Source organism: Ammospiza caudacuta, chromosome 1 (assembly GCF_027887145.1).
Source record: "Ammospiza caudacuta isolate bAmmCau1 chromosome 1, bAmmCau1.pri, whole genome shotgun sequence".
Lineage (NCBI taxonomy): Eukaryota > Metazoa > Chordata > Aves > Passeriformes > Passerellidae > Ammospiza > Ammospiza caudacuta.
Window position 1 is genome coordinate 71,494,727 of NC_080593.1, and position 26,438 is coordinate 71,521,164.

Consider the following 26,438-nt stretch of genomic DNA (forward strand, 5'->3'; position numbering starts at 1 on the left):
GCCAAGCTGACTGGGAAGAGGGGACAAGGAAACACCAACATTGCTCACCTACCTTGCAAATGCAATGTTTGTCACTCCTGAAGAAACACACAATGCTCTCACTGCAGAAATCATGTGGATTTTGAGAGGAAGAGAGAAAAAAATCAAGCACAAGACAGCAATAAGATTTCTTCACATCCTTAACCTGGTAACCAAGTCAGCCCTCTCCAGGAAAGCTTAAAATGGGCCAAAGAAGGACAACTGGAAAGTTCAGCTGCTCTATCTTTGGATCATTAGTGTTGGTTGTTAGGTCAAGGCTCCATCCAAAAACACCTACAGCTAAAATTCAAGTATTTCTGCTATAAGTAAAAGTGGCATATTAAGTGCACCCTCTGGGTTTGGGGAATGTTTCCTATTCAAAAAACCAAACCAAAATAAAAAAGGTATTTTTTTTCCCAATACCCAGACCAGGAAAGAACAGTCACTCTGCTGATAACCAATCTTCTTAATAATGCACAGAATATTAACAGCTAGAGTACTATAAAAGTGAACCCTGACATTTTAATTTATCTGAAACATTTCTTCTTTCAGTGAAATGACCTGAAGTTGGAGGACTAAAAACTTTGTTTCTGGGAATGCATTGCCTATGATATTTTATTGGCTTGATTTCAAATGAAAACAATTATTCTATGGCAAGGATGTTACCACACAGACATAACAACACCATTAACTATTTTTGACTTCCAGTGTAAATTGAACCATTATAGGGTTTTAAAAATGTTGCCATTAAATTTTAATGATCTGTTTTAAGGGATTTTTCCCCCTTATTAAAATTCAAACCAACTATACTATAGAGCTTTCTCAGAATGTGGTGCACTATTCTAAGCTTCAAATAAATCTGTAAATCCTAGATTAGTTAATAAAGAGAAACTACCTGGGTTATTACAGGTGGGGCTGGTAGCAGTACCTGTTATTAATGTTGCCTAACATTTACCAATAAAATACACTGCTTCCCATTCTTTAAAATGTTGCCAAATACCAACTGACTGAAAAATAAAAAATTCTGAGTTCAAATGTGGCCACACCTGGTTAGGTTTTTTCTTTCTTTATTCCCCCCACTGATGATGGGAAAAAAGAGAAAAGAAAGGAAGGAAAAATATCAATTGAACTGATTCAGCTAATTAAAAAATACATTTAATTTGTATTAAACGTCAATATTTTTTCCATGTACTAGGGGTTTTCTTGTAGAGTCAGTATTTGAAATATTGCATGCAAAAGCCTAGAGAATGTTTACAAGAACATTTCCTTCACATTTGCCTTAAACTTGTCCAATTCATAAGCTTTGGGCGGACTACGGTGGAAAAAATTTTTAAAAAAGGTAAAATCCTGATTTACAAACACTGAAGAGAGACTTGTGAGTCCTTTGCTGTTAAATTTTGTGAAGATTCACTCCATGGTGAACATGCTCCATCCCGTGATGAGGCAGTGGTTTCCCTCCAGGCACAGCTGCAGCCCTGAGCAGGCTGTCTGGTACATTCACTCCCAGGTCCAGACAATCCCATCTCCCTCTGAGATTCATCTCTTTCCCAGAGTCTCACCTGAAGTTATCCCATGTTAACCCACAAGGCTGACTGGAAGGTGGAACAGACCTTTTGGTTTTGTGGGTTTTTTTAGTCTGTCTTTTTTTCACCCTGGTGCTATATTGCCACCTGCTAATGAGTAGATCTTGTCCTGCAGCATGCACAGAGCTGGACTGCAATGATGGTGCATTATCTGCAATGTGTAGTCTCTCTGCTGACACCCATCTGCCTTCCACAGGCCTTAGAACAAGGGAAAGGATAGCTTCTAAATATGGACCCTGTCACAATTTTACCTGGGTTTTCACACATTGACAGTCAAAGCAGAAAACTAAAACCATAGGAATACAGCCCACATTTACAGTTATATATGCAAAGTGCCTTAATTTGGTTTTCTCAAGAATAGGCTGCAAAAGCAGAATTTGTCAGGAGGTTTCTTGTAATTGTGTTATTTGATAGAAGAGATACCTCATTCAAGTCACAACGGCAAAATAGTTCACTGTTGGAAGTATGACAACAATACATAATTTATCAGTTTGGAAACCTTATACTTGAAAGAAGCCTTAGTCTAACCTTTCCATCACTCCAATTGAATTGTAAGACCACCACTGTAACAAGACCACTTAGAAAACCACCGGGGTGGCCCTGATAATACATGTATCATTGTTGAGGCACAGGAAACTGAACCAGATGGTTTTGCTGAGGAAAGCACTTTTTTCTGGCTTTGTAAAGCCTAAAAACACTAATAGGTCAAACATGAAAGTGCTGAAAAAGAAAGTTAAATTAAAATCTGTGTAAATAAGAAAAAAATTTATTTACATATGTTTCCCTCACAGAAAATATGTCTGCAAGAAAATAAAAAGGGAAAAATGATGCTACAGTTCTGAAAAAGACTAGGATAGTTTTCTGAAAGGTCTAGCAACAACAACATTTAAAATTGGACTTACAGTGCACCACTGCTGGAATCAATGCCGTATGATGTGTATTAGACAGAACACCTACACATTGTAATTAAGAACTTTTCCTTGCCTCATTTTATGTTTTAACTATGGAGACCATTCGTGTCTATTGCAACAAGCTACTTACTTTCTTGTACAATCCCTTATTATCAATCATCTTCAACTTAAAGAAATAGCACATAATGAACCTCTCAAACTATGTAAAATTGAAAGCAATTTCCACAAAAATCATCCATATACAGAATCATACATTCACATGCACACGTGTGTGCCTGCATACGTGAATAAAGGGTGTTCACATTTTCCCATTTATGCTGTAGTTATTTAGAATCATATTATTTGCAGACTTCAGCATTTCAAAAACCACAAAGGACTTGGTTTGGGTTTGTTTTTCTTCATTGTAGACATCATCCACATGAGTAAAATTAAGATGATAGTGTGTTTCTCTGCTGAGAACTGCAACTATTTCTAATAGTCAAGAAGTCTAATCTAAATTACATACACTGAAAGAAATGCATTATACAGTCTTTTAGTGTGCAGTGCTATTTACCAAAATGTAAGCCTTTATTTAGCATTAAAAAAGAAATCTTTCCCTATTACAGTTATTCTAAAAAACATTCTATCTTCATAAGGGAAGCTTTGCTCATATTTTAAAAAACTGAAAGAAGATGTTTGAGAATTACACCTACATTTTGCTAGCACCAAATCATGCTCTAGTGAACAGAAAACATATTTATATAAATTTCATCTTTTCTCTGCTTGTATGGGAGAATGGAGAAAAAATGTACACTGAGGAGAGCTTCACTATATGCCAATAATTTGTGGTGGTTCCTTTTGGCACTGCACAGATATAGCCTTGGGGAAAATGTTTGGTCTTCAGTCCCACTCGTAAGGTTGTAACTAAAAGCAGAGAAATAAAAGTGATTTCTGAAGCCAGAAGTCAAGTGGGGCCACGGGTGCCCTACAGAACCGAGGCAGCCTGATGGAGCCTACCTGGACAGCAATAAAGAGAGAGGAATTACATCGTTGTGTCACAGAATTGTATTTTGATTCGGATTGAGAGACGTGGTGGGGAGACACCTGTTTGGTGACACCAAACAGTGTGACACCATCTACCACTTCATATCAAGACAAGCTCTTTTGTAGGGTTGGAATATTTCAGTTGAGGTGCAACACGTACAAATAATTTACTAAAATAACAATGCCATGAATCGACCTTGGAAATCCACTCATCTGTGTCTTTACCTATAGACTCAATCAGAGGGAAGACAATAATTATTTCTGGATCTGCTCCTCCAGCACTCTTTTGTGTCAAGAAGAAGTGCCTCTATTCCAGTGCCAGTGCCTGTGGGTCAGCTCTGGGTGAACTTCACATCTTTGACTTGAAACCAGCTGAGACTGCGCTGTGACCACTTTTGGCTGTATTCTATCCTGAGAACTGGGTCACTGTTTGGGTGGATGATTGAACTTATTACTGTGGTCAAATGTCACTTCCTTGATCTTGGACACCTATCTCCACAAGTCCTAAATATTTACATGAGGAAATCAAAAAATATTCTGCCCTTGGCAAGAGCATACTTCCTGTGGGAAGATGTTGCTTTCTCAAAAACATTTCAGCATGAGACTTAGTTCTACATTAAAGATTTTTGAATGTTCATTGTCTCATTTTCTTTGATACATGTGCTTCTAGAAAAGGTACTGCTTCAGCAAGTACCTGTCAAGAGTTTTATGAATGTTCAGTAGTTGTTCCAAAGGAGCACAGACTATCAAACTTTTCTCCTGAAGGTTCTTACAAGTTCTGATGCTCTCACAATTACTTCACCTAGATGGAAGCAGTTCAGTGCATAATCACCTCAACTGGAGCAGATTTGATTTAATTTGAAGATCAGTTCGGCCTACTAGAGACATTAGTTAAGTCACCTCAGACAAGTTGATGGAAAGAAAATGTTCTGTGTATTTGGAAATGCACAAAATACACTTTACCTGGATAGCTATACACTAATCCTGAAACAAGCCCATCACTGAGGGTTTAAAATTATTTCATCACTTTTATTAGAAGATATTGACCTTAAACATAAAAACTAAGCAGTAAGAAAGGAAAAGCATTTTTCACTTCAGTCCATATCAAAAGGGCAATCTGCATTTAAAAACACGCCTTAAGTTCATCAGGCAATCTCATAACTATATGAGGCATAGATAGTTACACAGACAGATACAACTGACTTTCCTTTTATAACCAACAGTCCTTACTAAAGCAAGACCCTCACAAACAAGAATTCAGCTGGGATGGTGAAAGAATTACTCAGAAAAAACTTCAAGTCTTAGCAGACTAAGGTGAAATGTATCTCAGAAGACAACATATCCTTAATGCTACAAGAAAATAACAAAACAAAAGTAGAAATCCTCAGCCAATACTCCTGCTGGCTGGCTCTTTTTCTTATGCACAAGAGTAAAGTAAAATTCCAAATAATTCTGTCTGGCAAGAGTTTTTATATTTAAACTTATGCACAAACATACAAGAAGGGATTTCCCACAACAGCAGTGGTAGCTGTTGTTTCCAAGGGTCATTTTCTGCCTATTAGAATGGCAAGTAGAAAAATAATTTATAAAAGACCAGGTGATGCTGACTAAAGATTTAAACAAAGATTAGATTTTATTATCTAAATTTCAACATGTGCAGAATTCTCTAAGACAATAAAAATGGCTGTGTATTTTCTTGTGCTTTTAATTACAGATTTACGTATGAATCAGCACTAAAGCCAATTAAAAAGAAAATAAGATAGAAATTTTCTCTTTAAGCAGTTTCACAGTTTCTTAATATGCTTGATTGGTCTGCACAATAAATTACTATAGTACTTATTTATAAACAGTTTTCTTTTGCTTTGATTGTTTTCTTTTACATTATTTAAATACAAATTAATGGAAGCCGATTCCCATACATTCTGAATATCAAATGCACCCCAACTTCACCATGAATATGGGCACACACCTAATTTTAAACTTTTGACTAGACATGTAATTAATTGAATTGGAGCCAATTATGACCCAATTATGAGTCCTCTGTAATTACTGCTTGACGTACTTGCTGGATTTCTATTGAAGGCAAGAGACAATATTTCTGATCTCTATGAATACCTAAAGACTATTAAAACTGTTACCTTTGACTTGTTCTTTTAGTTTTGTAAGATCAAGATTGAGGGGCTTCTCCACAGCTTTCTTCAGTGCAGTATTTCTGCTGTTTGCACAACACTGAGGTATGGGCAGTGCAATTGCAGAAGGCAACCTGAGCATCAGCAGGTGATAAAGAGGAAACTGAGGGAAAGGCAGGAAAAACCTCAGCTGTTGAAGGGAGGCTCGTGCATCCAGGTGGCCAAAAAGGCCAATGGCATCTTGGCCTGTACCAGCAACAGTGTGGCCAGCAGGATGATTCTTCCCCTGTACTCAGCAAACTTAAGGCTTGTTGTTGTGCCAATAATTGAAAATACCTGGCAGATAGTCTGCAACAAATAAAGGGTATGTTATCCTCACAAAGCAAAATAGTACACGGAAGATTCATATGTCGATAGCACTGATGTATTGCTTTTCACCTCTTCCAACTCAGTGGCATTGATCATCATCTCTAGTACAATCTCATGAGACCTGTGCTGGCTCACAGCAAAATAAATAATGGAGAAAGGGAGAGCAGGAGGCAGCAACAATTTCTGCCAATATGTTAAGAGTTACTAATTTTAGGTTAAAATTTATAATCCCATACCAAGCATTTTCAATGCTTACATTTTTCTATTCTGTTCTCTTTAAACACTGAATGGAATCCTTTCTTTCCAGTGAGTTGGACTTCCCAGTTTTCATTCACCAGCACAATGCTGCTGTACGCTGTTGCTGCAGGTGGCAGTTCAAGTGCCAGGTCAAAATCCTGATCAAATACATTTTCCAACTATTCTCTACTGATATGTTTAAACCATGTTTAAACCCCAGATTTTTGAATCATTTGCTACCAAACTACCCTCAGCCCATCCCTCAGTGGGCACCTACATGCCTCAGTGCAGGTAAATGCTTCCATGCTTTACTGTGCACAAAGGAGGTTGCCCAAAACCACAGTGGCAGTCAAATGAACTCATATAATCAAAGCTCGAGAGTCATGAATTCTGCTTGTGCTGTGTGACCATCAGATGTTCTCAAGTCCAACACATACAGGATACTGTTTCTCCATGAAGTCAATGGCTTGGCTCATAAACTTTGTGAGATCAGGAATTGACCCATAATATTTCATAAAACAACAAAAAGGAATGTATTTACGGTTTTTATTATTATCCCTAATAAGGAAATAAGAAGAAAGGAAACACAGTACATGGTCTAGTCTATATGCACATGTGTTACTTGTATTAATATCTATGGGATTTAAAGCTACATATGGAGAGGATAAGATATATCCCTATGTGTTCAGCCATATGCTTAAGGAAGCTCCCAAAATGCTTGTAAATATGATCATGCTTTCTAACATATTATGCATTTATTTGAACAATGTTAAATCTCTAAGCCCTACTTTCCAGTCCATTAAAGCCTCAAATAATAGTTTATTTCCAGTTTAAAGTTACCCTATTTTTTACCCATTAGAAGGCTGCCTGTAACCATATTTCCATAATACGCAGGGAATTAGAGAATTGATAATAACTCTCCCATCATCTGAAGGGATGATATCTCTCTGGGATGAGAAATACTCAAGATGAACTATATTTTAGCAAGGAATTCTTTCCAGAAGATTTTGGGACAGGCCCAAGATGTGTAGCTGAAAGGCCTGGAATGCTACTTGCACAAAAAAACATGTGTTCGTGCCATAGACCTCAGACAACTACATTCTTTCTGGAGGCCAAAGGCCTTGAAAGCTATTCATCCTTCTGGATTTACTTGTTGATTTTTAAGGGTTGAATGATAGCCTCAACAGGCAGAGGGAGCTGGGCCTGCTCAGCCTCAAGAAGAGAGGGGATGAATGTCATCAGTGTTTATCTGTATTGGAGTGTCAAAAGGACAAATCCGGGCTCTTGGTGTGCCAAACAACAGGACAAGAGGCAAAAAAAAGCAACTGACACACAGGAAGTTCCACCTGAATATGAGAAGAACTTCTTTACAGTGCAGGTGACTGAGCACTGCAACAGATTTCCCAGAAAGATTGTGGAGTTGCCCTTACTGGAGATATGCAAGAACTGTCTGGACACAATTCTGTTCAATGATCTCTAGGATGATCCTGCCTGAGCAGGAAGGTTGGACCAGATTTGCTGTGGTACCTTCCAACCTGACCCATTCTGTGATTCTGTGAACACAGGACAAGGGTCTAACCCAGAAGGCACAAGGGAGTTATTTAGGATTTCCCTTAGAGAAGAAGACTTTAGGATTCATCCCATGATTTATGACCTAGTGTAATTTCTGTTGGAATGTCATAGCTGAAGTCTTTATGAAATATCCAATGCATGTTAACAAATCATATTCATTATTTTCATGCGACTGATCATTTTATTTGACTTACCTTTTATTTCTTTTCAGTTGAGGCTTGGTGATCACTCATGATCATCCTTTTATGCATTAAAAAGATGACTGGGATGGTTTACTGGTTTAACTACTTCAACCAATGTTGTAGCCACAAACATAAAACCATAGCCATGGAGGCACAGTCATTACACTCATGATGCTTTTAACATCTCACACACAAACGCAGCACAGAACCTAAGACAACTTCATTTGGCTGCCAAAAATCACCTTCTTCACTTGCTTGATGTAACCCTTTTGATACCAAGGCAGTATGGCTGTTTACCTTTTCTAATGTCATCCAGGACATCAGTTTAGAGAAGCATTATGATTTTGTTTTCTTGCTCTTTTTGATTGTAAAGAAGATTCGAGAGCTCAGCTTTTACTCGACCTTTAAAGTCTCAATTTATGATAAAAATCAAGACTTTTGCCCACTGAGATACTTCTTACTTTGTAATATAGGAAACCAAAACAAACAGTCGTCATCTTTTTAAACTACATCAATGAATGGTGAAGTCAAATCCGGTTTCCCAGCAAGGAATTATTAAAAGACAGAAATAGTCCAATGACCACAGGAAATCTTTAAGCACCAAAATGGGGACAAAAATCTCCTGGGGAAAAGACAATATTTCCTACATGGTCATTCATGTCTCCTTGTAATACAATACAGGGGCATTGTTTGTTTGTCTGCTTAAGTAGATGGGTAGAATAAAATTAGAAGCAAATCCTGACTACAGACATTTCAAACACCAAGTGCAGGCTTATGTGTTCCAATACCTGCCATCACAACTATCTTGTGATGCTTCTTTATAACATATAATCAAAGAGGGCTTTGATCATTGATACAGGCCTAATTTTTGCCTTACTAAAAAAAGGTCACCAACCTCCAGCAGCATCTTTCATTTCAGGTGATTCTGCATCTTGCTGAAATCAAGTCATTTTATCAGTCATAAAATTTGTCAAAAGAATTGAAGAAACACTCTAAAATAGAACCACGTTGTAGTCAGACCCCTTCCCCAGGAATTCAGGCAAGGAATGTAAACCCAAAGATTTATTTTTCTGTTCAGGTCATGCCTGGGGTAGACTGCTGTGTTACTAAATTCCCTAATCTGAAGTCAAGAGCAAGACAAAGTTAACAGACCTCAATAGGCAAAAAAAAAAATCTTGAGGTAGCCCTCTGTGGACCATAACCTGAATTTACAGCAATAAGCATTATCCCCTCCACAGAGATGATTCAGAAAAAATCCCACAGCTTACCTCAACGTAGTCCCTGGCGTGGCCCCAGTCTCTCTTAGCATCCAGATTGCCCAGGCTGAAGCAGTCCAGCTGCCCAAGGTGAATCTTGGCTACCGAGCGGCTGATCTTCCGAGTGACAAAGTTAGCCCCTGGAGGAGAAATAAAGCATTGTCACAGGGGCAGATAGCTCTGGAGACACCTCGTGCAGCTCAGCACATGGCACTTTCAGCCCCCACTCACTCCCCTTGCACCACACAGACCCACACCATCTTTTATCATTTGAGCAAGCTAGGACGCTTCCAGGGCAAGTGTCACATTAGTTGCACTTTCACAGCAAACATCTTTCTTTGTGGGACTTCTTAAGCATTCCTAATTTGCTGCCTCAGTATTCACTCCAGGCATTAAGCCAAAGAAAATCATTTGGAATGTCAGTTCTTAAACACAAAATGCAAAAGGTTACATAAAGAAGACAGACATCTTAGACCACCCTCAAGTTTTTCTGTTTCAGTTTCTTTTTTCATTTTTAATTTATTTTTTCAAGGAATGCAACTATCTAAATAAATGTGTTTATTAATAAAAAAATTGAGATAATGCAAATACTATGTATTCTCCAAGGAACTACAATGGCTAAATGCATTATACTTTTCTAGTTTTTGGGGATTCTTAGTCCTCCAGATTCAGTTAGATCATGAAATTGTGATTACAACTTTTTCAGTAGAAGACTGTATTTTATTTTACTATATTTCAGTATTTTGGAAAATTTGTGTACCCATTTCAGTGGAGTTGCTCAAAACAATTTTTTTTGGTTACTTATTTTCAGACTGATTTCAGATTATCGTGGCTGTGTTTCTAAAAGGTGGTCACAGTCTCCTCAAAAGCAGAGGGATTTGAATTTAGACCAGGAGTTTAGGCCCATTGGCATTTGCACACTAATGAGCCACAAAAATTAAAATTACATGCCTTTTTAATAGCTAAAACCAGATATGATTAAATGGTGACAGATGATACCTCCTCCAAATGAAAAACAGGAGACTTAGTGAAAATGTCTGTAGTTGTAAAGTGCTTTTAGCAAATTTCTAAAGTCTCAAAAGTGTAGCTTATACATTCAGTGCATACATGTAGTTTTTTTCATTATGAAACTCTGCTCTTTAGATACACATCTCAATATGTTCTGTTTCCTGTCAATCAAACAGAAGGTTGCAGCATTATTAAACAACATTAAGTGTCTTTTTCACATTACTGGTTTTTCCCGTAATGCCAATAGCACCACACTACTTTTCTGTATCAATTGACTCTACTAAAAGTAAAAAAAAAAGCACACCTGTAAGAATCATGTGGAATGAAGAACTTAAATTAAAGTCAGACCTTACCACAGGATTAAGATAGAATTTTAAATTTTCATCAACCACTGAACTAATTGCAATTCCAGTTATTAGCCATTTATATATCCTAATATATCATCAATTTGCACCTGTTCTTTAAAAGATGAAAATCATATAATTTCCATATCCCCTGAAAAAGGTGTTTGTATATAAATTAAGCTTCCTAAACAGTGTGATTTGCAAACTTTCAGAAACAAGATATACTCCATAGTCTTTTTCAAAGCAAATTCCTCAAGAGTTGGCCGGTACCAGCACTGTGACTCTGCTATTTGAACTTCTGAAAGCCAAGTACTGGGGTTCTCCTGTTCCTGGCTGGACAGGCTTACAGCAGGAGTGGAGTTCTGGCTTAACAGAAGTCAGTGACAGAGTCTTTTTGGCTTAGCCAGACTGGTACCTCTCCAAAGATTGTTTCTATTTTTAACTTACCAAAATGCTTTGAGACCTTCTCACAGATTATTGCTAATTAATTAAAAACCGATTCAACCAATGGCTAAAACTTACTAGCTCTGAAACCTTCTGCACCAAAATTATTTCAGTTAGGATTTTTATTCAGCAAATAACAGCTGAAGGAACAGGTTTCTTTCTGGAATAAAGTAGATGTTTTAAAGTTCCAGGCTGCAACTGAGTAATAAAGAAAACTGACTGCTTTCAACACTACATTCCCATTTGTAGCAAAAGCAATGAGAGTTCTAGTCACCATCTGCATTAAAGCAAGTTTTACTGTCAACCTGCACAACTAATGAATGTCAACTCCCCTTTTGGAGCAAATTCTTCCTCAGCATTACAAAAAAAAAGTAAAAAAAAAAAGCAGCACATTAGGTTGTGTGAGAGAAAAACTTTTATGCTATCAATTTAACTTTAATTGTATAAAAGATACACACAATAAAGAGCTGATTTGCCTAGCAGAGCACAACAAATACTAGTAACTGCTGTCCTCTTGAAGAGACACTGTTAACTAGGGAGAAACAATCTTCAAAGATATTCTCCAAGAAAAATCAGAATATTCCTCAAAAGGCTGAACTGAAAAACTAGAGAGCACCACAATGAAAAAATGAAAACCTTAATTTTCCAGAGATATTTTAGTAAGGGTTCCACTAAATAATACCAACCCTCTTCTTGGAAATGCCTCAGCATTAAAGCTGTGGAAGAAAACTATGCTACTGTTCATTCTGAGAAATGCAATTAGAAAATTTTTTCATGCACCCAAGGACTGAATGGCACATTTCAGAAGCATTTAAATGATATGGTTCATAAATAATGTTTAAGTACTTATTCCCTTCAAACACAGTATCTTAAAATATCCCATTACACTCTGTGTTTGATCCCATGCCATTAAATGCACATCATAACTAGAATTTAGGCTGGTGCCCGCTGGAGTCATACAAAGTTGTTAAGACTATGTCAGCATTTCCACTAAAAAGCCCTGTCCTAGAGGTTTGCAATTTAGCTATGACATTGCTTTGGTCTGAAATTTAGCAGAAGGAATGTCTTTTTCCTCGGGACTGATTCTATCTAAAAGGTCCAGGCAAAACGCTGCACATGCATTTGTATAACTGAATACAAAGGACCTTTTGAGGCACAGAAATGGTTAGCTTCCTTCTTCATCAAGAGGTAGTGAAGACTTGCTAATGTTGAACACACAAGAGCGTTTTTCTCCACAAAATAGCCGCTCAGTGCCAGGAAGAGTATCATCAGAGCTGCTGGTGTGCTAACCTTTATGTTGATTTTCATTGGATCAAGGTGATGCAGCAGCTAAAATGCCACCAGTTATCACAGGCAAATAAAGCCTAATTTGTTATGCTACTAACCTTGCTAATTCACCTGGAACTGTGTTGGTGATAGCGGCAGAAGCTACCTTAGACTGGTGGGAAAGAGAGATGTCAGAGTCCCATATTTGTCTCCTAGCTCTTCACTGCTCCCTCAGTTCAGAGAGGTTTTATAAAACACAACTCATTGCTCACACCCAGTACAAATAAATGTGGACTGTTAAAAACTCGGTTACATGGTTGATGAATTTTGACTTATTTGAACACCTTTTCAAAATTTGTGGGTGGCAAATGTCTGGGAGCTCACTTTCCTGCAGGAACCCTGAGGAGAGTCATTCTTGCTGTTGGTAGGGCCAAGCATGCTGGGCTAACTGCCTTGCATAGTTATCTATGCAGCAAATACATCAAAACCATGATGGGCCACATTATGCTCTGGTTTGCATTGTGATTGGCAGCATTGGAATCGCTGCAATGAAGCATTAAAGATGTGGCCAGGCAGAAGAGATATGGCCAGACCTAGCAGAGGATGCTTGGGTGCGACATTTCAGCTGTTCCAAGCAGCTCTACTTAAGAGAAGGTCTGACAAGTTCTTACATTTTAAAAGGGGACTTTAACAACAGTTTTCATGATATTAACAGCTCTTTCAGGAACACTGGGTATTAGCTTAGATTTGTTTTCAAAACCCAAGCCATCCCTTTGAGATCGTTCACATTCCAATAGGAACCATAAGGTCTGATTTACAAACCTGATTTACCCTAGAAAGGATCTAAAGCAAGGATTCCTCATCAAGCAGACCTATCTGCAAAACATATAACTTGTCGCCAAACCACTGCAGGAACAATACTACAATGAAAAGAAATAGCAGAGATATAATGCAATAGCTTTTCTCTCCATCCCAGACCTGTCACCCATTGTGCTGCCTGGCTCAGGGTGGAAAACAGCTCATTCCTTCCAGAAGGATGCTGCCTACATCTGGCAAAGATGCAATTTTGAAAGCTGGACACATCTCTCATTAATACACATTGAAAACTATTGTTTAGAAGGCATGGTCTTAGTGCACCTACAGTTCCAATGCTGGATTGCCCCAAGACAGAAAAAAAAAATTCTTAGTCTCTGGATCAGCACCCCGTTCCTTTTACAGCACTGGGGTTCCAGCCTTTGTGAGTCATCAGGGAACTGCCTGTTTTAAATAGGAGTTTTTCTCTGGATATTGTGGTTTAGAAGAGGCAACCAAATGGACGAAGAAGCTTTAAGAACCACTATTGTAGCATCTGTTTCTTTTCAAGAACCCTCATTTTCCAAGTTCTCAAGACTGCAAATACAAAACCCAGCTAATGATAAAACTGTGGTCTAAGGAAAACGGCTCTCCCTGTAAAACTAGCTGTTGCATGCCTAAGAAAATCCATTATTAATCCTTGCAATATGATAGAATGATAATCAATCTTACAGAATTCAATAGCAGTCCTTAGCTATCAAATGAGATGCAGTCCTAGAAAAATCTACCAAGTTCTCGTAACACCTTTTTTCTTCATTTTGCATAAAATATGATTTAAAAGTTTCTGTCTCTGAAGATACTGACACAAGAAAAAGGTTGAAACTCTGCAGTTTTTTCCCTCCAAGTTTTTGCAGTTCTGGCATAGATTCTAGTGGAAGCCTAACATGTTCAAACACATTGTGTACCCAGCAACTCTACTAACCCAGAGAAACATATTTCTTTTAACATACATGTGTTGTAAATTATACATTTAATGAGATCATTAAAATGTTTTGATTGCCTGAAAATTCACATTGCTCATCATTTCCATTCTATAAGAACCTTTTCAATTTTTTGTAACAAGGTGTAATGAAAAAAAAGACACCAGATCTTCTAAGAAAAGAAGACTTAAAACTCTTTACACTGATGAAAATCAATAACAATTATTCCAAAGCAAATGGGTTTATTGTCATTGTAAACCAAATGAAGAATCAAGTTATATATCTTTAAATTAACCTTCCATATTTTGAGTTTAAACAGAATTTTAAACTGTTTCTTGATCAAAACCACTGATACAGTATTGCATTTTGGTAAAAGTAGTAGAGCAGTTACTTAATATATTTTAAACAGTGGTGCATTTAAATTGTGAATCCATGCACAATTTAAAATAATTAATTGTTTTCACAACAATAATTACACAAAGTAGAAACACCACTGTTTAGAAATAAAGAGAAAATCATGGCTAAAAGTGACTTTTTTTTCTTCTGCTTGTCATCAATTTTTACTCAGCAAATACAGCTACCTTTGGATGAGCTTGCCATAAAGTCCACAATCAGATTTTTGCAAAATGAAATATATATGAAATAAGTGTGATATGATTCATAAGCAATTCCTTGTAAAGTCATGCATGGGAAACTTCTTCCTGACTGGAGCAATAAATCATTTTATTTCCTGAAACATGAGATATAGTGCTTTAATCCTTTAATTTTAATCCTGTATAGCATGGCTGGAAATACTTTTTTCATCATAATATGTTCAATCATTTTCTCTGTTCTTTAAAATTTTAAAAGTAGCTTATGGCAGTGGTTTTCTCAGATTTTTTTAATATGTTTGCAATGTCTTTCAAATATTTTCAGTTTACATATCCCAAGCTATTTTCCAATGGTCATGTATCTTTCTCTTAACAGGAAATTTTACTGATAATAGTATTTTCAAAGAGGTTATTCTTCATCAATTCCCTGGGAAATGATTAGGTAACAGAAAAATCTGCAGATCCCAGACTGAAAGCAGTGGTCCAGTAACACGAGGATAAATTTGTCGCTCTTTATCAAGTGACTTTGAAATCTGTGATTTAAATAAAGTTATGTGATAGTAATTCCTTCAAATACTGCTAACAAAGGCATCAATCAGCATATAAAATGAATTATTTTGTTTAATAATATATTGATATTACAACATATATGACATTATAACCTTTAAAACACCAAATTGCACTAATTCTCCTTAGTTCCATTTTCCATTAGCACACCAGTTTTCAACAGAAATGTGGCACCAATTCTTTGGGTGCCCATTGTTGAGATAATGGAAGATGCACTACTAAAATACTTCAATATTTCAAAAATGAGGAGGTTAAGGCAGAAAGATAATGGCATTGAGAGGTGGGAATCAGCAGGAGAGGGCAGGACAGTGGAGGGGGCTGATGCTCTCCAACCCCAGAACTCCTCTGCCCCTGCCATCCACTTGCACATAGAAAATTTGGACAGCTGAGGGCAACAGGAGGTCATTGAACTACGCATGGAGGGAACACAAATTATTGCCTTTTAAAATGTGAGCGGAGAATGAGAGCGAGAGACAGCCTTGTGAGGAACAACAAGGTACAGAAGTGTGGAGGGAGCGCAGAGAGTAGGAAATTTTTTCTTTTTCCCAGTGGGTGAAAAGAGAGAACAAAGCCTGCTTCAGGGGACAACTAGTAAGCTCTGTAAAAAGTAAGGGACACAGGAGTAGGGGAAGAGACCTACCAACCACCACCCAAGGACGAGAACCTGAGGAGGTGTTTGCCACAGCCCAGGCCACGCTCCCCAGTGACTCAGTGGTGCTAACCCTCCACTGGGCATCTGTCATCAGGGCTTTAGACTGCTCATGACTGTGCTGCATACAAACAGATAGAGGTTTCCACCTCTCAAAGAAACAATGACAGGATCATTTCTATGGCTGCACCACAGCAGCAGTTCTGTAAAGCGACTGTGAAAAAATGATGTTTGATTAGCAGACAATGTGCATGTGTAGGGTGTAACACAAAGCTATTAGATTTCACAATTAAAATACCACTGTTGAGGAATAATTACACTTCTTGGATCTATCATATGGGGTTGTTCAAAGGACAGGCTGATATACCAGCAATAATGGTTAGCTAAAATGTGCTATTTTAGTATATTTCCTCCATATAATTTTTCTTAAATTAAAATATTTTCCCCTCAGGAACTGTACACTGAACAGGAAAAGGTGAGGCATCAAAGATTCTTATAAAGGAAAACCCAAACATTAATACTGAAAACAATATGTAAAAGTGTTATTCCTGTTCCCAAGTTTATGTTGCTAATGGTGCTTACATAAACAGAGCAGCGTTTTGCTTACAGAAAACTTAACCTTTTGCTCCAAAATGTTCACTTTGGTTTTTTTAATCGCAGTTCATATACACTACATTGTAAAACAAAGGTAGATTTCTTTAGCCACTCTGATTTTCTAACATTCATTGAAGCTGTGTTTTTAAAATTGTACAGTGAAGGTTATTGAATTAAACCTCTAATTTCAGCTGTCACAGAATTACACAAGCCCTTGCATGTGTGAGCTGTGGGTAAACATGAGTGTGCTTGCCCATCAGTACAGACTCTTTACATTGTTAAAGCTTGTGTAAACAATTTTAGTTAAGTACATGCTTTGCTTAATTTGTGCTACAATAGCTAGAACTGTATGGAACCAAAAGGAAAATCCAGCACGTGTACAAAATGGAATTGTCCTGCCGTCTTAGGCAACTTGCACAAACCCCCGTGATTTTAACTTCCCTTGTTTAATGGCTATCACAGTCCAGACATCTGTGCTCTTAAATTTAACACTCCTTTCCTTTTCTCCCTATTGTTCCCCTCCTCCATCCTCTCAGCAACCAGTAGCACATCAAAAAAGTTGCTGTTTGACGGTTCAAGCTGAGACGTTCAGCCTTTACCCTCGCACTCTCTTGAGATGAAGCAGGCAAGGCTTTTAATCTTACCTGCTGACACATGACTGACTAATACAGTTTCTTGGACCTTCTGACCTCTGAGGGACTAAATCTGGCTGGTCTCTCAACCTCCCCAGGTGGCTGGGACATCAGTTTGCGGTGGGTCATGATGTAAACAAAGTTTTGCACGGGTTTTCCATGACTTTCTCTGCACCCATAATTCTCTTAACTTTTAATGTGCAAATTTCTCGAGTATAAAACGTATCATTTCACTTCAAGTCAGCGGGAAAAAGAATTTTCCTTTACTTTTACTGTAGGTTAAAGACTGTAACAAGAGCTAACCCTGAAACCAGTCACAGTGGCAAATTTGCTGAGTCAGTGCTGATGTATTTTCTTGGAGCAAGAGAAATGGTCTGGCTACAGCCAAGCAGCTTATTTGAAACTGCCTCCCACACAAACTAATAAAGCAGTGCTAGACGGGTTTGACACTTATACAGCATAACTCAAGATGTTCCTAATCCATGTGCCTCCCTTTGGAGCTTTGTTGCTCAACAATTTTTCTCCTAGGACTTCCTTCTGGTTAGCTTTGCAACAGTGGTAGTCCTTGAGGCACCCTTTAAGTCCTCAATATATTATTTGATAAATGTGTTTCGATTTTACTAAACCACCATTTGAACAGAAGTCCTGGAATCACCAAGAGGGGGTTCTGAAACACAGCTGAATAATTTTTTCAGGGAGCTGGAAACTGCCGAGGGGAAAGAGGTCACCAAGAAGTAACAAGGCGAGGGCCAGTGATAACTGGAGGGAAGCAAAAAAAAAGAAATATCAGCTTCTGCAAATACAGTAGGCACATTTTCTTCTAGTACAAGGTACATAAAATGCAAGGTGCTACATTTCCTTTCATCTTCCATGTTATGAATAGTTGGATTCTCAGCTAGGATGCGGTGAGAAATACATCTCCAACAGCACTGATGATCCCAACAAGTCAATGTACATATCACCACTTTCAAAGTTCTACAGTTTCAAGTACAAGGATGAAATCTTCCAGCTACAGACACCCTCTCAGACTCATAACAAACTAATCAAGTAAACACCTGGCTCAGATATTAAGAGCCAAAACAAAAACCTTCGCAGTGTGTGCTGTGGCATGCAGAAAAGCTGGTGTGCAACCCAGGGCATGAGATCAGCTCGTGGTGCTCTCAGCCTACTCTCCCTGTCCCTGCTGTCCCCATTTCCCAAGCTCTGCTCTTGCACAGGGACAAGTGGTTCTGCTGAAGATGGAGCAAGACAATGCTGGAAGTCATTATTTTGGATAAAACCAAAGTAACAACCCTGAAATGTAGTATTTTAACAACAAATCTCTGTAAAAAAAAGCTTTGATTGATTGTGTGGAGCAGGGGGAACCCAACCCTAAAGTAAGCCCCCAAGGCCTAAGAGTTTAATAATAGAATGGGGTGAAAAGGCAGAGACACAATGACAGTACACCAGGAAGACTGCAAGCCAACAAAGACAGCATGTCCCTTCTGGTCCAAAGGACTTGGCCATGTTTGGTCTAGCTGTGTCGACCTCCTCTATTCAGAAAGCCAATAAAAACATTATTTCACCTAGCTGTAGTTACTGCTGGTTGCTTAAACTTCCCATAAAATCTATGTCCTTACTGCAGCTCAGGATGTGATCACTCTCAGAGGACCCTGAAGTTAAGCAAGGGTGCTGCAGCTTCCACAACCAAGCTCCAAACTGGAAATGCCACCAGACAGAGAGGCAGCTCTCCCACAGGCAGAAAGGGTATGTCAGGAGGTTGCATAAAAGCCATCGCTGAGAGCAAACTCCCCTCTGGGACAAAGCCTGGGCATGTTGCTAATTTTCACTCTAAAATGAATAAAGGACCAAAAAAAGAAAGGGACCCTTATTTAGTGAGAAAATATTTTGAACATAATCATTGAGTAAAATTCTAACAGCTTTTTGAAATGTTCACACATTTCAATGAATATTCCTTTTTACTAATGTTGCCACTGAAACTGAATCCCACTCCTGAATTCTTTCTCTGTGGGAATAGAGTTTCTCTAGTGTAATTAATAATATAAATAAATACACAGCTATAAACACAGAGAACTCAGCTTTCTGGCAAGATAAATTGGTGCAGTTTGGCTGAAGTCAGATTACTTAAATTTACAAAGAAGAGGACAAACTTAAACATACCACCATTAACATGTCCAATCACCACAAAAGTTTTGCACAAGAAAATGTGAAACAAAACTTTTGGAAAGTGATTCAATGGTAAAAAAAACAGAGTGTCTATATAATACATCCATTTACCACCATTCAGCTTGTAATGCTCACTACTGTTTTAATAACAGTATTTTTAAGAACACTTCTTCCTTTTTGGACTCTTGAAATTCATTGTTATCCTGTTTTTGTGATATTTCCCATTTAAGTTAGTTTATACTTCCTCTAGGAACACAAGAGGCAGTCAGATCACCTGCTGTTCTGAGATGTCTACAATGCTTGAACACAATGGGGTGAAACCAGGACAGAAAGTTAGCCCAATTCTGAATTTCCTGGCTTTGTGTTTTTAGTGGGACCTTTCACATCATTTTTATATCCCCATAGGTAGCTGTGCATGCACTCAGAAAAACACACATGCTCTCTACATACTCCAGACAAAGCTGTAAATTTTAGCACCAAAAACTAAGATTACATGTTTTACTCTTGTTTTTGAATGCACAATGATACAGTTTTACAGAACATCTCCAGATATCATACTGTAAGCTTTTTCCTAATAGATAGCCCCCTGTCTGGAGACCAGACGTGCTCTGAGAGTAAAAATTGCTGTCTTGTGAGAAATGAAGTAGGCAAGGATCCTATGGAGCCTGAAGCTAACCAAAGGTAAAGAACTTCAGAGAAAGAAATGATAGATGCACAGTTCAGTCAGATTAATGCTGTACCAGGAAATGATCATAAGCCTTGTTCTTGTGCAGATTCTGAAAAGGTGCTCAGAAAGTCACTTAAATTCACATTCTCATTTAGTCACTGACACAAATTCCTCTATGTGCTTGTTGCCAAGGCTCAAAGTGGAAATAGATGAGATTTTTATTCTGAACATGAACTAATCAATCAAGCAATGATTCTTTTGGTTTTTCATGCCTTAATGTCACGTCCGAACCCCAAATGAAGGTAACATGCCAAAATGTTACAAGAATTTGAGAAAGTTTAGTATCTTGGTATTTGTGAAACAATGAGACCCTGGAAGAGTCAAAAAGGGATGAAATCACTCAATAGAGTAAATAAATATGCTGTGAAAGAATGTTTTTCTTGTTCTCTGCCCACCATTCCACCTTCCCCCACCCCAAGACAACATCTAGTCATTCCAGTGAAAACTCTCCATCCCATGCAAGGAATAAGGAAGAGGGAACCTGTGGGGAGAAAAACCAAAAGTGCAAACAACGACTTTATCAAAACATATAGGTACAAGTTTAAGTTTGTGGAGGCACTCCTCATTCATTCATTACACAGTTTATGAGCCAATCAAGTTTGCAAAGCTCCTTTTACCCTCCTTTCATAGTTTTCAGGACATACTCATATGTACCTAATTTTTTTATGCCCACACTAGGGTGAGGAAGACTTCAGCAGCTGTAGCCACAGAACCCTTAAATTTTCTGCTTCAGTCTAGAACACACTTCCAAAACTGGACAAAACTGAACTTTAAATAGTTTCCCAAAGCACACTAAAGAGTTCATTTCTCAAAGGGCAGTTTATTGACAGGCTTGAGGAGCAGAGAGGGAAATCACTGAAATTTAACCCTGAACCCCACATGAACCCAGGGATTGGGGCTGCATATTTTCCACTGTCCTGCCATCTGTTGCTTCACTGCACATGGTAATCTTTGGCAACCCCACTGAGTGCTGCCGGGGCTATGGCTCTGTTCAGACAGGGTGTAGAAAGAAAAGACACTGAGAATGTCATGGCTGACTGACCAGACCAGAGAGATCAGAGAGATTATGCCTCATTTGCTCACCAAGCCCTGCCAAAAGCAACACCATTTAACTGCAGGTACTCAAAACCCAACAGGCCTGTTTAAAGGAAAAGTAGGCTAAAAAAGAGGACCATTCATAACCTGCATTTGTTTGGGGCACTGTAGCTACGACCTTTTGGCAATTACTCATGAGGGTTTTAAAAGAAAGTCTGCAGTGCCCAGCATTTCAGGTACAAGTGATATCTGGCAGAAAGTATCATACCCAATTTACAGGACACACCAGCCTGGGAGATGACTCAAGGCAGGAGTAAACAGAAGGAACCTAATAGCCCAGTGAACAGAGAAAAAAACATAGTTGTTATTTTAAAACAGCTACAGTCTGTTTATCTCTTGGCTGTGAAATGCTGCACAGTATGGGAGTGTAAGGGTTTGGTACTTATATGCATAACCTTCATATGTCATCTCATGACAGGGGACCTCCCTTGAGCCAAAGCCAAATCTACATTTGTTCCCCAGAGCATCCCCACTAGGTTCCAGATGCAGCAGGCAAGGAATCAGCTCTCAAACTGATTTCCTCTGACCATGCTGTTCTGTGTAAGGGCCCCCAACCCTTCCAGTGATTAAATATCAAAAGTGTACACACAGATTTACTGACTTTCAAAATGATGACTCTAAAAGGTAAGGAATATTTCAGAAGTATCTTAGAACTGCTAAGGTATATTTTGTTGGACCTGCAAGAAAATTACTGTAGCATACAGAGTTACTGTAGGATTTTTGAGTCTTATCATGCTGACAACAAACACCTGTTATTAATGTAGCTCTCTCCCTCATCCTCCCTGCTTCTGCCAGAAAAACTAGAAATAAAAATGTAATTCTATATATGTGTCTATAACAACATCCTGCCCTATTTCTTCAATCAAATAACTGATCTTGGAAATGATAGTGTCTTCTCTTCTATCTGTTTAGGAAAGAAAAGCACTTTGATAAGACAAACTTCTCCAGGGGCTGCAGAACTATGGTTGGCAGACATCAGGCTTGACACATGATCTTCTAATTGCAAAGGGACACTACAAAATTGTCCTCTGATGTGGAATAGACAATCACTATCACACTTTCTTCTTTCCTGCTGCTCTACTGCCTCCACTCTGTCTGCCTCACAGGGAGATCAGGAAAGAGACAGAAAAAACCCATGTAAGAGAAGAGGAACAGGCATCTTTTCTCCACTTCCAGCTGTGCTGGAGCCAACAGGCTCTGTTGTTTTGCTGATTCCAGGACACTCGCATCTTATTTGATCCCTGCTTGACAGAAGTGCACAGCAAACGTGGAATGGCTTGCAGACTTCCAGAGGGAGCTTCTGAAACCCTTAGACTCTTCCTTCCAAGACAGGGCCCTTCTTTCTGAGAGCTGGAGTCAAAGAACGTTGCTACCAACCTCCGATTAGTAAGCAAGACAGGAGCAATGTGGTAAAATGAGTAAGGCAAAAAGATCACACATGCTTTCCACTGTATTTTTCTTTTGATTCAAACACATATCTTGCAAAAGAGAGGGTTTGAAGTAGTAAGCTACCCACTAACACTCTCAGTTTTAACTTCTCTGCTGCTAAGCCCTGCTGAATCAGAGCTCCCGCTCCCACTCTCCCTCTTGACTCATAACCTCAGTGACAGCCACGAAGCTGGGCAGGGACACTTTATAAAATGTACTAAATGAAGCAACTTTCAATAATAACAAGGACTGGCAGGTAGCCATGTTAGAGGAGGAAAGACCTAGTAGGAATGTCCTGCAGCACAAAAGTCTCTGTTGTTCTCATTACTGCAGAGGAAGAAAATCTCTTTAAACGCTTTTGATTCAAATGATCATTTGACAGAAACAACGGATGAGACAAATGGCTGTAAAACAAGGCAATTGGATTTCCTACTGCTACAATATCTTACTTGGCTCCCATGACACAACTTCTCTGTTATTCTGCCTTGCCGTGGTAAAGTAAACTTACAGGCTACCCAGAAAACAGATGAGTGTAATCAGTCCTTTATAAATTATATCCCTTCACTCAAAGAAAGCAAATAACTTTGCCTGCTCTATAATAACTGTTTCTAATACTTCATTTATTCTTTAAGTTGTTTATAAAACACTTCAAGAGAGGTCAAGATGAGAGGGCAACAATAATTGGAGATTAAGGAGACTCTAAGTATTTTGCACCTGTGAGTAAACACTTTGGTAATTATTATGATGAGAGATAGATCTACTAAAAAACCCCCACAGCTTATATATGATTTTCTTGGACATGCATGTTACTTCATCTGAGAGGGAGCCCCATCTTTTCCAGGGCTATTTCAATTCAAATTTAAGCAGCTGCACATATGTCTTATGTCATGTGACTGGCAAGTCAACAACAACAGATTTAACCTCATCTCCTATGGAAGTAACCTAGAGAAATAATGAGCCAAGGGTAAGTGATATTCTCATGAAGTTTTTTCCAAGTCTCCTGAAAAAGCAGGGAGTTTCCTCCCCAGACACACATATGTTAAAGCCCACAGAGTTAAGAACAAGCAGAACTGAGCCTGAAAGACAGAAATGTGAATTAACATGCAGGACTGGTGTTCAGGTAGAGCTTCAGAAGGGACTTTCTAACAAAAAAGGGATATCATGTCCTTTTGCAGTCTCTGGGGCATGGTTCTGCGCACTCTGGTTTTTGTTCTTGCTATGTCCACACACAGCACTGGCAGTGGTCATGGCAGCATTCTGGAAATGGGACTGGAATAAACTCTGTAACACCATCTCTTGAGCTGCTGAACGTCACAATTGTGCAGATACCTAATGCAGCTGAACTCCAACATATCAATTAATATTAATCCCCACTTTAAAAGTATATATGGATAAAATTATATTAGATCTTTAAACACTCAACCCATTGTCTCTCTTAAAATAGTTACAATTTAGCTTGTCAGGAAAAAAACCCTGCTTCTTAGTAATTTTTCTGTGCAGCCTAGAAGAGGTTGGTAAAGAAACCACTTATGTCCTCTAATCTCTCTAAGCAACTTAAAAGAGAACCCAAAACAAGAAAAAGAAAACCCTCCTGAAAAAGAAAAACCAATAAAATTCTGAGTAATTATACAGAAATAATAAACTTAAGCATGAAAAAAACATTTTCTGAGGAATTTAAAAGTGGCCAGAGCTATAAACATACTGGCGTATGAAAATAAAATTAAATTTCTAAGTTATTCTTTAGAGTTTCATTGAAATTCAGTAAACAGTATTTGATTCAAGACAAAGTACTCTCTTTATCCATTTTATATAAGGTTATAAAAATGCAGATTCAAAATTCAGATTTTATATCATCCCACTTCTTTCTTTTAAACCCATTTCCTTGATGTCCTCAAAGATAGACTCACGTAGATCTAGACAAAAACACAAGCCCTCTCCAAACTGCTTCAGCATAATACCAAACCAATACAGATTATTTCCATATAAAATGGTAACTGAACCACAGCTGTTACCAAATTCTTTGTTTTTCCTAATGCAGAATCGAACCAAGAAGAAAATACCTGATCATTGGATCAGAATAATTAACAGAGAATTTTTGGAGGAAGTTCCCTAACCACCCGAATTTTCATTTAAAATTTTTTCAGCTTGAACTTATTCAGAATAACAAGGCAGATAAATAATAACTGATCTGGCAAAACTGAACAGACTCATAAGAGTCAGAGTCTAAGAAAAATCAGATCCAAACCAAACAATTTTCATGCTGTTTTACTTGGGGGTTTTTTAAGCTGTTGGGATTTTTCAAGCACCACAAGTCCCGGAAACACAAATCTCTACAAGAAACATGATTTTTCTCTCATTTTAAAAATGAATTCTATTAACCTTAGCAGCGTCTCCCACAAACTTTATTGTAGATTAAAATGGAAATGAGGCTAAGCTAACATTTCAAGATAGCTGCCATCTACATCAGTACATAGTTGGGAAGTTCTGCTTTAGAAGTAGAGAATTATAAGGCTCTCTTAAAACTATTAATATTATGTTTATATCTTGAAAGCTCTCGGTGAAGCATCTTTAAAATATATAAGACTCCCAGGGCTTTGAAAAATCTGAATGGTCTTGTCACTAAACAGCAGGTTTGAAAATTAGATAAAGGCAACAGAAATCTTATTAAAAATTAACTTAGTTCATCATGTGGCTGCATAAATATTTCTTTCCTCACAGGCTACAGAAAAATAGCATTTCTGCTAATCCTTGAGGATTTCTAATTTTTTGCATTTTAGTAGCCTCAAGGAAAAGCATATTTTAAAAAGTGTTAAATCACTCAGATTTTGTTTACTGTGTCCCAAGCCTTTTCTTTTAAATATTAAATGATCTGATTTTAACCAGTAGATACAACATTGAGTTTGATCGAACCCTCACGTACATTATCAGTTAGGAAAATTTTGATTTATTCTTTTACAGAAAATTTTACTGAACACACAAATTCTTTCACCAGACTTTCATGTACAGGCAGCCACTTTCAAGCATCATCCACACACTCACACACATATATAATTTTGGGAAAAAATGAATGAACATTCCCTGATGACTCTGTGGGTTTCTTCACGGGTGTTGATGCCTGGCTATCACTGTCTACAAATGTGATGGTAAAGCAGATGATATCATCCCACCACCAAACCCTCAACGAACCTGTAGAACCAAAGCAACAGGAGACACTTAACTTACTTGCAAGTAGACCAGAGTTGTGCAATAACTGCGGAACACTAATGAAATCAAACCCAGAATTGCTTCATGCCATGATTTCAAAACAAAGAGCTTCTTTAAGTGCAATTTAAGATTATGATGCTTTTCTCAAGAAAAGCATCATCATGAGACATAGTGAAAATTTAATAATGACCTGTTATTCACTGGCTTACACTTTTCTGACACCGTTTTGGCAACAGACGTTGGAATCACCAGCACAACAAAAACTGTTTCCAGTTCTTTAGTAACACCAGCACTTTCAGAACTAGGTAGCAAAGGTAGCATTTGCCTACTGCTTTTACATGAAGTCAAGCTTTCAAGTTCCCAGCCTTAGTTACTGTTACACCAATCTTGCCCTGTTTTTCATAATTATTGCAAGATCTGCTGGCACCATGAAATGTGCTAAAAATAAAACAATTGTATATGTGCTACACTCTTTTTTTAAACCTTTTTTGGTGCAAATCTCAAACAGCACACATAGTTTTCAGCAAAATTCAGATGATTCAAATCACTACCTGGAAGCTGCAGCACATCTGGACAGGTTATGGCTCAGGGCACAGAGCAGCTGTTCAGAAAAGGAGAAGCACACCCACTATTTAATTTTAGACCATACAAAAGGCAGAGATTTGTCCATAA

The 26,438-nt window shown here is 38.1% G+C and overlaps 1 protein-coding gene across 1 annotated transcript in view; it reads right to left on the minus strand.

Moving 5' to 3' along the window:
* The window catches only part of GMDS (GDP-mannose 4,6-dehydratase), a 407,910-nt gene that overhangs the window by 216,738 nt on the left and 164,734 nt on the right, over positions 1 to 26,438 (minus strand). Inside the window, exon 7 of the mRNA XM_058807075.1 lies at positions 9,293 to 9,420. Coding sequence (XP_058663058.1) covers positions 9,293 to 9,420 — 128 coding nt within the window. The remainder of the gene's footprint in view (positions 1 to 9,292; positions 9,421 to 26,438) is intronic.